Source organism: Neofelis nebulosa, chromosome 2 (genome assembly GCF_028018385.1).
Source record: "Neofelis nebulosa isolate mNeoNeb1 chromosome 2, mNeoNeb1.pri, whole genome shotgun sequence".
Taxonomy (NCBI): domain Eukaryota; kingdom Metazoa; phylum Chordata; class Mammalia; order Carnivora; family Felidae; genus Neofelis; species Neofelis nebulosa.
In genome coordinates this window covers 74,773,986-74,789,416 of record NC_080783.1, presented here as the reverse complement: position 1 = coordinate 74,789,416, position 15,431 = coordinate 74,773,986, and the positions used below count along the sequence as shown (strand labels likewise).

Below are 15,431 nucleotides of genomic sequence, written 5' to 3'. Positions count from 1 at the left end.
AAATGATGCAATTCATAATACTGGGGCCCTTTTCTACAGGTTAGAAATTGTTTTGATTTATTTTTAAATGTGAGTTTTCTTACTGCAAAATGGACAGGGGGCACATACCGGAGCCAGAGCCAGAGGCCGTCACATCGTATATCAGATCTTTTAGAGTTTTTCCAGCATTTACCAGATTGCACTCAGAGAGGGGTTCCTCCACATTCTGTCTCTTTTTCTTCCTGTCTGTGCACTGGCGACCTTGGCACGCCCATATCATCAGTGCCGCTGCCATGGACAGGAGGCAAACTGGCACAGTAATAACAACGGTCAGCTCCATGGGTCCGAGTTTTGGGGCATTTGGAGATGCTTCAGTTAAAAAAGAAAGAACACGACCATAAATCAACCCATTTAAGATACTCTAGAAATTGTAACCAGGATCACCAAAATTTCGCATCGTTGATGTGGAGCTACCCAGCACACCAGAGTTAGGATCGAGATGGGATCCAGATGGGAGCCAGTTAGGATCGTGGAAAGCACCAGCACACGGGAGCCCTTTTCAATCCTCCAAGGCATTTGCCATTTTTCTACTATCTTCTCCCCATTTCTCAGCGGTCCATCCTTGGAGCACGTTCATTCACTCATGCCCCAAATAATTACCGAGCTCTTTCAATAGCTCTTGCCACCGTTCCAGGTGCTGGAGATACAGCGGTGCGCGGCAGCCAAATCCTTCCTCTGGAGCTGCTTATGTTCCCACACGCCCACTGAACAGATGGATGTGCGACAAGAGGCCTTACGCGCGCTGTGATGAAGCAGAGGGGCACGCGCGTGACGCGGCGATGCCCCTTGCGGCAGAGTGCTCCTGGAGGCCGCTCTGGGAGGCGACAGGGAGCAACGCCCGGAGGGTCTCCGCGAGCTGCGCGCCAGGCAACGTGAAAGCAAGTGTACAAGACCCCGAGATGAGGCCCATTCGGGCTGCTCAGGCACAACCCGTGCCGGGAGGGCAGTGAGCGGGGAGGAAGGCAGAAGAGAGCGAGGCAACCAAGACAAAAGAGCCTGTGGGGTCTGGTAGGCTAAGCGAAGGGCTGTGAATTCTATTCCAAGTAGAAGCTGTCGCAGGACTTGGAGGAGGCGAACTACGGGATCTAAGGTTCATTCTGCATGGCCGCAGAGGGTCACAGGAGTAAAAAAGCGAAGAGACAGAGGGAGGGGCCCGATGCAGTCATACAGGCGCGATGGTCTTGGCTGAACCTTAGCTGAAATAGTAGGACTTCCTTCTGGGTCGTGGTTCATCCTCCACCCTTTTGCTGTTGTTTTAATCCCTGGGTCGTATCACCACCTGGCACATTATATATGCTTAACCGACTGAGCCACCCAGGCACCTGGCCACATCATATACGTATTTATTTATTATTCAATTCCCTCCAAAGAACGCATGCTTCGTGAGGGAAAGAATTTTGCCTGCTTTGTTCTCAACTCTATCCCCAGTGTTGACAACTGGAGACGACGAATAGATCTTGAAATGGTGGAGGAATAGTCCGGAAGATGGCGGCGTAGGAGGACGCTGGGCTCACCGCGCGTCCTGCTGATCACTTAGATTCCGCCTACACCTGCCTAAAGAACCCAGAAAACCGCCAGAGGATTAGCAGAACGGAGTCTCCGGAGCCAAGTGCAGACGAGAGGCCCACGGAAGAGGGTAGGAAGGGCGGCGAGGCGGTGCGCGCTCCACGGACTGGCGGGAGGGAGCCGGGGCGGAGGGGCGGCTCGCCGGCCAAGCAGAGCCCCCGAGTCCGGCTGGCAAAAGCGGAGGGGCCGGACAGACTGTGTTCCGACAGCAAGCGCGACTTAGCGTCTGGGAGGTCAGAAGTTAACAGCTCTGCTCAGAAAGCGGGAAGGCTGGAGGACAAAGGGAGGGAGAGCTGCTGAGCCCCCGGACGGCAGAGCTCAGCTTGGCGGGGAACAAAGGCGCTCGCCAGTGCCATCTCCCCCGCCCATCCCCCAGCCAAAATCCCAAAGAGAACCAGTTCCTGCCAGGGAACTTGCTCGCTCCGCGCAAACACCCAACTCTGTGCTTCTGCGGAGCCAAACCTCCGTCAGCGGATCTGACTCCCTCCCGCTGCCACAGGGCCCCTCCTGAAGTGGATCACCTAAGGAGAAGCGAGCTAAGCCTGCCCCTCCCGCCCCCGTGCACCTTGCCTACCCACCCCAGCTAATACGCCAGCTCCCCAGCACCACAAGCCTGGCAGTGTGCAAGTAGACCAGACGGGCCACACCACCCCACAGTGAATCCCGCCCCTAGGAGAGGGGAAGAGAAGGCACACACCAGTCTGACTGTGGCCCCAGCGGTGGGCTGGGGGCAGACATCAGGTCGGACTGCGGCCCCGCCCACCAACTCCAGTTATACACCACAGCACGGGGGAAGTGCCCTGCGGGTCCTCACCACTCCAGGGACTGTCCAAAATGACCAAACGGAAGAATTCCCCTCAGAAGAATCTCCAGGAAATAACAACAGCTAATGAACTGATCAAAAAGGATTTAAATAATATAACAGAAAGTGAATTTAGAATAATAGTCATAAAATTAATCGCTGGGCTTGAAAACAGTATACAGGACAGCAGAGAATCTCTTGCTACAGAGATCAAGGGACTAAGGCACAGTCACGAGGAGCTGAAAAACGCTTTAAACGAAATGCAAAACAAAATGGAAACCACGACGGCTCGGATTGAAGAGGCAGAGGAGAGAATAGGTGAACTAGAAGATAAAGTTATGGAGAAAGAGGAAGCTGAAAGAAAGAGAGATAAAAAAATCCAGGAGTATGAGGGGAAAATTAGAGAACTAAGTGATACACTAAAAAGAAATAATATACGCATAATTGGTATCCCAGAGGAGGAAGAGAGAGGGAAAGGTGCTGAAGGGGTACTTGAAGAAATTATAGCTGAGAACTTCCCTGAACTGGGGAAGGAAAAAGGCATTGAAATCCAAGAGGCACAGAGAACTCCCTTCAGACGTAACTTGAATCGATCTTCTGCACGACATATCATAGTGAAACTGGCAAAATACAAGGATAAAGAGAAAATTCTGAAAGCAGCAAGGGATAAACGTGCCCTCACATATAAAGGGAGACCTATAAGACTCGTGACTGATCTCTCCTTTGAAACTTGGCAGGCCAGAAAGGCTTGGCACGATATCTTCAGTGTGCTAAACAGAAAAAATATGCAGCCGAGAATCCTTTATCCAGCAAGTCTGTCATTTAGAATAGAAGGAGAGATAAAGGTCTTCCCAAACAAACAAAAACTGAAGGAATTTGTCACCACGAAACCAGCCCTACAAGAGATCCTAAGGGGGATCCTGTGAGACAAAGTACCAGAGACATCACTACAAGCATAAAACATACAGACATCACAATGACTCTAAACCCGTATCTTTCTATAATAACACTGAATGTAAATGGATTAAATGCGCCAACCAAAAGACATAGGGTATCAGAATGGATAAAAAAACAAGACCCATCTATTTGCTGTCTACAAGAGACCCATTTTAGATCTGAGGACACCTTTAGATTGAGAGTGAGGGGATGGAGAACTATTTATCATGCTACTGGAAGCCAAAAGAAAGCTGGAGTAGCCATACTTATATCAGACAAACTAGACTTTAAATTAAAGGCTGTAACAAGAGATGAAGAAGGGCATTATATAATAATTACAGGGTCTATCCATCAGGAAGAGCTAACAATTATAAATGTCTATGCGCCAAATACCGGAGCCCCCAGATATATAAAACAGTTACTCATAAACATAAGCAACCTTATTGATAAGAATGTGGTCATTGCAGGGGACTTTAACACACCACTTACAGAAATGGATAGATCATCTAGACACACAGTCAATAAAGAAACAAGGGCCCTGAATGATACATTGGATCAGATGGACTTGACAGATATATTTAGAACTCTGCATCCCAAAGCAACAGAATATACTTTCTTCTCGAGTGCACATGGAACATTCTCCAAGATAGATCATATACTGGGTCACAAAACAGCCCTTCATAAGTTTACAAGAATTGAAATTATACCATGCATACTTTCAGACCACAATGCTATGAAGCTTGAAATCAACCACAGGAAAAAGTCTGGAAAACCTCCAAAAGCATGGAGGTTAAAGAACACCCTACTAACGAATGAGTGGGTCAACCAGGCAATTAGAGAAGAAATTAAAAAATATATGGAAACAAACGAAAATGAAAATACAACAATCCAAACGCTTTGGGACGCAGCGAAGGCAGTCCTGAGAGGAAAATACATTGCAATCCAGGCCTATCTCAAGAAACAAGAAAAATCCCAAATACAAAATCTAACAGCAAACCTAAAGGAAATAGAAGCAGAACAGCAAAGGCAGCCTAAACCCAGCAGAAGAAGAGAAATCATAAAGATCAGAGCAGAAATAAACAATATAGAATCTAAAAAAACTGTAGAGCAGATCAACGAAACCAAGAGTTGGTTTTTTGAAAAAATAAACAAAATTGACAAACCTCTAGCCAGGCTTCTCAAAAAGAAAAGGGAGATGACCCAAATAGATAAAATCATGAATGAAAATGGAATGATTACAACCAATCCCTCAGAGATACAAACAATTATCAGGGAATACTATGAAAAATTATATGCCAACAAATTGGACAACCTGGAAGAAATGGACAAATTCCTAAACACCCACACTCTTCCAAAACTCAATCAGGAGGAAATAGAAAGCTTGAACAGACCCATAACCAGCGAAGAAATTGAATCGGTTATCAAAAATCTCCCAACAAATAAGAGTCCAGGACCAGATGGCTTCCCAGGGGAGTTCTACCAGACGTTTAAAGCAGAGATAATACCTATCCTTCTCAAGCTATTCCAAGAAATAGAAAGGGAAGGAAAACTTCCAGACTCATTCTATGAAGCCAGTATTACTTTGATTCCTAAACCAGACAGAGACCCAGTAAAAAAAGAGAACTACAGGCCAATATCCCTGATGAATATGGATGCAAAAATTCTCAATAAGATACTAGCAAATCGAATTCAACAGCATATAAAAAGAATTATTCACCATGATCAAGTGGGATTCATTCCTGGGATGCAGGGCTGGTTCAACATTCGCAAATCGATCAACGTGATACATCACATTAACAAAAAAAAAGAGAAGAACCATATGATCCTGTCAATCGATGCAGAAAAGGCCTTTGACAAAATCCAGCACCCTTTCTTAATAAAAACCCTTGAGAAAGTCGGGATAGAAGGAACATACTTAAAGATCATAAAAGCCATTTATGAAAAGCCCACAGCTAACATCATCCTCAATGGGGAAAAACTGAGAGCTTTTTCCCTGAGATCAGGAACACGACAGGGATGCCCACTCTCACCGCTGCTGTTTAATATAGTGCTGGAAGTTCTAGCATCAGCAATCAGACAACAAAAGGAAATCAAAGGCATCCAAATTGGCAAAGATGAAGTCAAGCTTTCGCTTTTTGCAGATGACATGATATTATACATGGAAAATCCGATAGACTCCACCAAAAGTCTGCTAGAACTGATACATGAATTCAGCAAAGTTGCCGGATACAAAATCAATGTACAGAAATCAGTTGCATTCTTATACACTAACAATGAAGCAACAGAAAGACAAATAAAGAAACTGATCCCATTCACAATTGCACCAAGAAGCATAAAATACCTAGGAATAAATCTAACCAAAGATGTAAAAGATCTGTATGCTGAAAACTATAGAAAGCTTATGCAGGTAATTGAAGAAGATATAAAGAAATGGAAAGACATTCCCTGCTCATGGATTGGAAGAATAAATATTGTGAAAATGTCAATACTACCCAAAGCTATCTACACATTCAATGCAATCCCAATCAAAATTGCACCAGCATTCTTCTCGAAACTAGAACAAGCAATCCTAAAATTCATATGGAACCACAAAAAGCCCCGAATAGCCAAAGTAATTTTGAAGAAGAAGACCAAAGCAGGAGGCATCACAATCCCAGACTTTAGCCTCTACTACAAAGCTGTCATCATCAAGACAGCATGGTATTGGCATAAAAACAGACACATAGACCAATGGAATCGAATAGAAACCCCAGAACTAGACCCACAAACGTATGGCCAACTCATTTTTGACAAAGCAGGAAAGAACATCCAATGGAAAAAAGACAGTCTCTTTAACAAATGGTGCTGGGAGAACTGGACAGCAACATGCAGAAGGTTGAAACTAGACCACTTTCTCACACCATTCACAAAAATAAACTCAAAATGGATAAAGGACCTGAATGTGAGACAGGAAACCATCAAAACCTTAGAGGAGAAAGCAGGAAAAGACCTCTCTGACCTCAGCCGTAGCAATCTCTTACTCGGCACATCCCCAAAGGCAAGGGAATTAAAAGCAAAAGTGAATTACTGGGACCTTATGAAGATAAAAAGCTTCTGCACAGCAAAGGAAACAACCAACAAAACTAAAAGGCAACCAACGGAATGGGAAAAGATATTTGCAAATGACACATCGGACAAAGGGCTAGTATCCAAAAGCTATAAAGAGCTCATCAAACTCCACACCCGAAAAACAAATAATCCAGTGAAGAAATGGGCAGAAAACATGAATAGACACTTCTCTAAAGAAGACATCCGGATGGCCAACAGGCACATGAAAAGATGTTCAACGTCGCTCCTCATCAGGGAAATACAAATCAAAACCACACTCAGATACCACCTCACGCCAGTCAGAGTGGCCAAAATGAAGAAATCAGGAGACTATAGATGCTGGAGAGGATGTGGAGAGACGGGAACCCTCTTGCACTGTTGGTGGGAATGCAAATTGGTGCAGCCGCTCTGGAAAGCAGTGTGGAGGTTCCTCAGAAAATTAAAAATAGACCTACCCTATGACCCAGCAATAGCACTGCTAGGAATTTATCCAAGGGATACAGGAGTACTGATGCATAGGGGCACTTGTACCCCAATGTTTATAGCAGCACTCTCAACAATCGCCAAAGTATGGAAAGAGCCTAAATGTCCATCAACTGATGAATGGATAAAGAAATTGTGGTTTATATACACAATGGAATACTACGTGGCAATGAGAAAGAATGAAATATGGCCTTTTGTAGCAACGTGGATGGAACTGGAGAGTGTGATGCTAAGTGAAATAAGCCATACAGAGAAAGACAGATACCATATGGTTTCACTCTTATGTGGATCCTGAGAAACGTAACAGAAACCCATGGGGGAGGGGAAGAAAAAAAAAAAGAAAAGAGGTTAGAGTGGGAGAGAGCCAAAGCATAAGAGACTGTTAAAAACTGAGAACAAACTGAGGGTTGATGGGGGGTGGGAGGGAGGGCAGGGTGGGTGATGGGTATTGAGGAGGGCACCTTTTGGGATGAGCACTGGGTGTTGTATGGAAACCAATTTGACAGTAAATTTCATATATTAAAAAATAAATAAATAAATAAATAAATAAATAAATAAAATAGAATCTTATTAAATTGGTTCAATTTTGAGATGGGGTGAATTTGAATGAGTGTAAATATGAATTATGACATGTTTTTGAAGTGTGTTAATTTCACATATCCACAATTACTAGAATGAAACTCAAAGAGAATATTTTAATGAATAAAAAAGAATATAATTGATTATTCATTTGACATTGTAAATATTCTTCTAAAATGTTTGAGGGTATCAGAAAATTGTTCATTAAAGTCATTATTTTAGTGCTTTTTTTTTTTGCCACTACCATGTATGTAAACATTTTGTTTAAAAATAAATTGAGCCAAAATAAAAAAAAAAAAAAAAAAAAAAGAAATGGTGGAACCGCTAAAAGTTCTACTAGTTTGTTCTTAGTAAGCAAAGGATAAGGTTTTTAGTTTTAGAAAAATAAACATGATCATTGAAACCAAGTAACATAAAGGGTGTAATCAAATTTGTGACTCTCCTGTTAAAATACAGACAGCCAATTTTTCCAAAGTTCATCTTGCATTTAAGAAATCTTTTTAATTTAGGGAAAATAGTGATACATTAAAAAAAATCTATGATGACAGATATTTCCTGTATTTTTTCAAAGAAATTATTTTGACACCTGAAATGAGCACATAGTTCATTTTCTTTTCATTCACTAAAGACAGCCTCAGCATCAATTTAATTTCATCACTGGGTCCTATCATTAGGGATGTTGGGTTTTGTTTTTAATAAGCCTTGGGAAGTATCTGATGGGATACAGGAATAGAATTCTGGAGTCTTCGGTTCTCAGACATCAAGGAGAAGTAGAAGAATGCAGACTTTGGAGAAAGAGAAGCCAAAGTGAGATGACACTTTCTCCATTTGTGGCTATAGTGCCTTGGGCAAACTGCCCCAGCTGACTAGGCATACCCAGTGAGAGGGTTGGAGAGAATGCATAGAAAGCAACGCACAGCACCTGCACCTTAGAGTCTAAACCAATGACGGTGATAATGGACCTTGTGAATTAAGCCATTCCTCAGAATTCTTTCTTTGCAATCCTAGAGAGCTTATTATATTAAATACACTTACATTTTACTTACAATATGTAAACCAGAATAGGTAAAGACAAATTTAAAATAAATATTATTTCATTCTCAAGGAAAAGGAATCAAATTCCTCAAAAATGTGTTCATAAGTTTCATTATAATCATAAAAATATATACATATATATTTTTATCATTGATAAGTAATATATTTAAAACTGTTTAGTGAGCTCTGGAAACAAACATAATCCATGCTTTTCTACTTTGCCCTAGGAATTCTGGCAGATCGCCAACTTTCCCTCTCCTAAAGGTTTCAGGATTCCTCTGAAGTCATTAGAAGTTGTACAGGTGCATATGAGAAGAGGTTGACCTTGAATGTTCTTATGACAAGGTGCTAAAAGAGTTCTCTGACTTGACTTTGTTTTAGAAATCATTAACTGTTGTACTTGCAACTTCTAAAGCTTGCTAATATAAAACAGTTTTATTATCCATTTAACTATGGTCTTTCAATCTACATTTCAAGTTGTATCTATATTTTTAGGTCCTCGCAATGCTATTCTAGGAATTCTAAGAAAGCCACAGAAAGCATTTAATCTCTTGCAACCTACATAAACATCTACTTGAGTATGCTTTTAAAAATAAAAATAAAATTTAAAAAATAAAATTCAAAAAATAAAATGCCACTATTAGCTACATTTATCAGGCGATATCTTATTCCGATATATGTTATCAGGAACTATCAATATAAACATTAGAGTTAAAAAGCTTATTGATTGTCTTCCTTTTAGTAAAGCTCTATTAAGCAGAGCTCAGATCATCACTATGGCAACCAATAAAGAGGCGAAAGGTCAGCAACCCTGAAAATAGAATGCTCTCTATAAAAGTGTACTGCTCTCGTGAAGGTTAACAGCTCTCAGAGATGTTTATTACAGATGGGCAATGTTTCTACTTTTGTGAACAAATTTACCGATACGAGTTAGTAATAAAAAAAGATTACTCAGCTAGAAAAGGCTAGCAACAACATCCAGAAAGAGCTCCTTAAACACTGAGCAATTTTTAAAGCAAACATTTGTAAAACTATCTTCTAAACCAAATGTTGATTATAATCTCTACAGGAGAGAAATGAAGAAGAACTGTAGTCTATACCCAGTGAGTCATGGCAAAAGGAAATAGTAGCACAGTTAAGAATACATTTTAATAAGTTACCTTTGATGAGCATATTAGTTTTTCTAGCAGGTTTTATATTCTTGATCATAGGAGAACGCTTATTATTCAATAATTTCCCATTTGAGATTGACTGTGCCAACTGAAATGCATTCTCCATGTTATAAGCACCTCCATGGTTTGGGCAGTGCTTCATTGTTCATTCATGTTATTTCACTCCTTAGAAAATTAGGTAGAATAGAATGGGAATGGGGAAAAGCACTAACCCAGATGGGTGAGAGCCTAGCTCACAAATATCTCCCCTATATAAGCTCTACAATACATTGAACCAAGACAAGAGAGGGAAAGGAAGTATTAGCAAGGCAGGGAGAAGAGAACATTGATTCAGATGAGGTGGAAGATTTCTGGACATCTGGAGAGAGTCATGTGAAAGGCAGATGAATGTACAACAATAAGATAAGACAAAAGAACAACAACCGAAAAGAAAGATGGACGGATAGATGCAATACTCACAATGAAAAGAAAAAGATAATATGGGCACGATCCTCATGATCCCCATGTTTCCTTCCCTGCTGACCTCTTCTCTGTCCTTATTATAAGTTTAAAACTTACTGATGTTTATGAGACTTCTATGACCTTTGAATTAATTAATTTATATCTCCTTAGTATATGCTATTAGTAGGAGATGGCTTAGAACTGAGTTATGGACTTGATCAATTGCTTCAAATGGCCCATATTGACCACTGGCACGGAAATCTTGTAGAATGTCTACAATCTATGTAAAGACTTTTTTTTTTTACTGTATTTGAATGACCTTCAAGTGACTAGAGACTAAAACATTATAGTGGAGTGAAGAACAGAAACTCTTTGAGAGTAGAGTGACTGAAGAGGTATGCACTGGCTGGACATCTGTTGAAAAACAAAATCAGACAAAGAAAACAGAGGTCTCCATCGAACCAAAGTGAATTTTTTGTGAAATTTACAAGGTTAGTGCTCCCTTCCCAGAAGCTGCTGTGGCAAGTAGCATACAGAACTTAAAGAAGATCCAAAAAAACCCCTGAAGAAACCCCAGACTAATATTAAAACCACTCCTATTCCTTTTATTAAAGGTTTTTCCCCAACTGAAAAGATACCACCCTGCAAGGTTGTATCCATGAATGTATAAATATCAAGTCTTCAACTGCCTCCCCACCTATTCCCCACAAAAGGGGAAGGAAGCATTTCTTCCTCCTGTTTGTAGCCTGTTCTCAGGTAGTAAGCCAACCCAAAAAGACAATGTTCCTTGAGATGCTTTCTGATGGGTCCATTTCTGTCCTGGCACATGGAAGAAATGCCACCACGGCCAACTGAATGATGTGGTCCATCCACCTACCCCATAAACCCTCTATGACACAGGTCTGTGACATCAGTGAAAAGGCTTTGTTTAGTTTAGTTTAGTTTAGTTCACAGGTTTCTGGGGCGAAATGTGGAAGTAATGTCTGCAGCTAAACCAAGAGAGAACACATTGCCTCTAAGATGTTCAAAGCTACCTTTTTAACTAGCCCAACAGGAATCATTTCTTTTTCTAAAAACAGAGTGACATGCTAAGCATCGAAAAATTTCCCAAATCTTCATGATGAACCTCCTTTAACCTGCCATTTCAAAACATCATTAAATGTGGATACCATCATTTCAAACATTTGCTTGACGGTAATGAAAATGCATTTTGAATTAGTTTCTTGCTGCTCTCCTAAAAGACTGGATCCAAAGGGATTACTTTGTATAACTTTGCACTGAGAATGACTCTTGAGAAAAGATCCCAGAAAGTGGGGCACAGTCCACATCCTGATGGAATTTAAACCCTACTAAGGAATACATGATCCATCCGGGGAACAATTCTAAAGCAATTTTGAAAATAAAAAATATGAAGAAAACTATATAGGAGCAAGGGAAATGGGAGATAAGAAAAGATCATCATGAAAAATTCTATTCATGATAAATCAGTCTAATATAAAACAGCATGGAACTGCACTTGCATGTGGAAAGTCTACACAGGTGAAATAGAATGGGTCTCAGTTGCTAAGTCAAAAATACTGGGTGTATTTGTCTAACACTCCTGTGTTAATTCTGTACTCACTAATTGCAGGAAGCCCTCCACTACCTAGAGCTTGTCCTAGCCTACTATTCTTTACAGTGACCCTTACAAATGTCATCAGGAATAATTCAGGCAGAAGTTTATTCAATTGGATCTCTCCAACATACTCCACTATAGGGAACAGCAAATGGTCACCCTTCTCCACAGAGCAAGAATAATCATGTCAAACAGGTTGTTTCTGATCAACATGAACCTCAAGTACTGAACGAGGGCAGATTTTGTAATCTAGAAATCCAACTGAACAATGAGAAATAGCCTGAAAATTATTTCTGCCTTTTAACAATCAGATGGGCTATTGATGGGCCCTCCATTGTTTAGTGCTCAGTCTAAAAATGGCTGCCTGCATACACCGTCTTGTCGGTCTTCTGGAATGATTTCATGATTTTATAGCATGCAGGTTGCACCACACATGAAAATATTTCCTGACAGTTCTTATGTTCCTGGGCTTCTGGGAGTATGTGAGGGACACTGGGTATCTTCAAATCTTCTTTTGTCCACTTTTGTCTCAATTTAAGAAAAATAATGTTTTTATATTTTAAGGAATGAGGAATGTGAGATTGAAGAATATAATCTTTGGCACAGGGAACTTAGAACTTTAACTTAGGCAGAGATGAGATTAATAAAATGTAGAAAGGATAATTTAAATCAGCTCCACAGTTTTTCTTAATTTCCCCACATGCACCTAAAAATTAGTTTATTCATATGTCATCAAAACACACATTCTCAAATGATACATATTTGTAAAGAAATTAGTTGGTAACTATTCAAGGAATATTTCAGGTTGTTTTTTTTTTCGTAAGCCAACACGGGAAAAATGAAAGAGCCTTGAAAGTAGCACCCATATCTCCTACCAGTTTCCCCAGCTCATAGCAAAGCCTTGTTCAGAGAAGGCATTTGAAAATACTGACCATGAGGGAGAAGTTACACTTCTCTGTCCTAGAGTTCATGCTAGTATAAATTCTCCCACAGCAAACACATTCACAGAAAGTAGTTTGTTCACGTGGAAAAGACTGATGTGAGATAATCCTATTTTAACCGAACCCAATGTCCTGTACATGATAATCACACAAAAAGTATTTCAGTAAACAGGTAATAGTATTTACTTAGCATTACTAAGAGAGTAGGGGCTTACATAGTGTGAAATCCTCAATTTAGAACTGGTTATAAATTTTACTTCCAATTTCCCATTACATCCCTATGAACAAAATTTCATAATCAAAATCAGTGTACTTGTTTCCCGAGATAGGAAATGCTTCCTATGTTAAACTTTAAGAGCACTTCTTTGTATGCTTATATTTCATAGCACTTTCCGAAATATAAAAATCAGAGCACCTTTCAGTTTATGGAGGGGAAAAATACCCTGTCTGGCACACCTGTCAGGTGCGCACCGAATCCTCAGAGAATGAGCTATAAATGGATTTGTTCACGTGATGGCAGAACAATTCCACAAGGGGTCCCATGAGTATTTCTCAGCATGGAGATGTCACCTTACACTGACTACTACGGCAATGGATTCGTTTAAAATAGAAAGCCATGATAAAATTGGAAAACAACAATGAATTTTTAAAAGGACTGTAAATAACAAGACTTTAAAATCCCCAAAGAATAATAATATCTGAGCCTGCAGTTTTTATAATTATAGCATCCTTTGAAATTATTAATTTTTGATAAACCTAATTCTAATGTTTTGGCAGTTTATCTTCCTTCAGATGTAACCCTTTAGTTTGGTTTAAATGAAAGTCCAATTTAGACATGTACCTAATCAATAAGCATTGTTTACCTGCTCTGACTGATATAAATAATCAATTTTCCTTTTCTCTTTACACAACTGAGAACAGAACAGGAAGATGAAAATTGTATGGGGGTTAATAAAGCACCCAATATTTTAATGTTGTGTGTGTCTTTTCTTTATTGAAGCCAATTATTTGTAAAGCAAAAAATATAATAGTATTATTAAAATAGTATGTGAAATCTGAAAGGAAATTATTACTACATTTAGCCTTTCAAGCACTGTAAGTTTTAATAGCAGAATGGGAACAAAGATACCTGGAACTTGAATGTTTTTGTTGAATAGTCTATTTCCATATGAAAGGTGGTAATTAGTGTAAGCAAGAACTAAATAGCAATTCCTATCAAAATTAACCCAGTAAATAACCAGTTTCTCTTGCCCAGGTTTCCTAAACTTATCCTAGATGAATTTTCATGGAAAATTTTAGAGTGTTCTTGATGCTGTGTGACATCACAGATATTTCTCTGAGCATGACTCTGATGTCACCTAGGGTCAGAAGAAATCATTTGTTACAAACTGAAATGCATACATTTTAATAAGGGAGAAAAGTAAGATATAAAGTTGAATAACTCAACTATGCTAAAGTAGAAATATACTAAACTATTGATAATGTAAACTTTAGGCCAGTGGGTATAAGCTCACTACATATTGAATGCGTGAATGAATGAATGAATGAATGAAAAAACAGGGAAAGCCCATGTCCACTAAGGAAGAATGACTTGCTTCTCAGTTTTAACCAACTGATAAATGAGGAAAACCTCAAGAAAGCCATAACTGATTTTTCAAGGACAAGCCAGATATCTAGAACTTTTATATTAAGATTCTTAATTTTTAACAATGTTAAGAAATTTGTTTCTTTCCTTTTCCAGAAACTGTAGGTCAATCAAAATCTGTCTGTTGACTGGATACAACCCATATGCAGGTAGAACTCTGGATGACTTGTTTTGTTGTTTCTATATTCATTAGAATTGGGTTTCATTACAAATAACAGAGGAAACCAGACAAGTTTCCCTTTCTCTTTCATGTAAAAGAAACTTGAAGATGTTGAAGATGTCCAATGTTAGCAGGGTGACACCATGAAGTTTTCAGTCAGGCCCCTGTCAGTTCCCTTGTTGCCACCCCTGTGGTGCAGCCATCACCCTCATGGTCCAAGGCAGCCACTAAAACTCTAACCTTTACATCCAGGCAGTGTGATGGATGGTGGCATAATAACGTGCCAGTTCTGTTTCAACAGGTCTTCTCAGAAGTTCTTCTAAACACTGCCACTCATCTCATTTGCCAGAACCTAATCATATGGCCACGCTTCTCTGTAAGAGCAGTGGAAAATATTGTCTGTTAGGAGGACAGCTATATAATCTGCTGGAAGTCTAGGTCCTGCTTCTAAATGGGTATTGGGGGAATCTAGATGTCTTTGAAACACTTATCTGTAGACACAGTAACCTTTGATCTATTGGGTTTTTTGGTTAAAAAGAGAACATATGTGCAAAACAAAAACCAAGTCAGACAGTACCGTACAAGAGTTACTAAGGAAAGAGCTACATCATGTCTTCAGCTGCTCAATACTCCAAAACCAACTCAGACGTTAGTAGAATGTGCAACCTCCCATTAACTTGCCTATATGCAAACATTACTTGGAAACTTGATGTTTGTTGTGAAATATAATGAATAAACAGAAAAGTCCATACATTATCTAGGTTGAGTATAAAAAGAATTATAAACTCCTACACATCACGTCCCTCCTCATCTCCCCGCCTTTTCTTCCACTCTGAGATACCCCCACATGATCACAACCTTTTTCCTTCCCCAAGGGTAACCCTTACCCTGATTTGCAAAATAATGATTTCCTTGCCCTTGTACTATGGT

At 39.9% G+C, this 15,431-nt stretch overlaps 1 protein-coding gene across 4 annotated transcripts in view; it reads right to left on the bottom strand.

The window, feature by feature from the left end:
- ACVR1C (activin A receptor type 1C) overlaps positions 1-15,431 on the bottom strand; it is an 83,566-nt gene that overhangs the window by 21,500 nt on the left and 46,635 nt on the right. For 2 of the 4 annotated variants that reach the window (XM_058715212.1, XM_058715213.1), the window contains exon 3: positions 109-348. The exons of 1 other annotated variant lie outside the window; for it this stretch is intronic. In XM_058715212.1, the coding sequence (XP_058571195.1) occupies positions 109-348 (240 nt within the window). Of the gene's footprint in view, positions 1-108; positions 349-639; positions 745-15,431 lie in introns of those variants that run through there. One more of the 4 variants, XM_058715215.1, reaches the window with a different exon arrangement.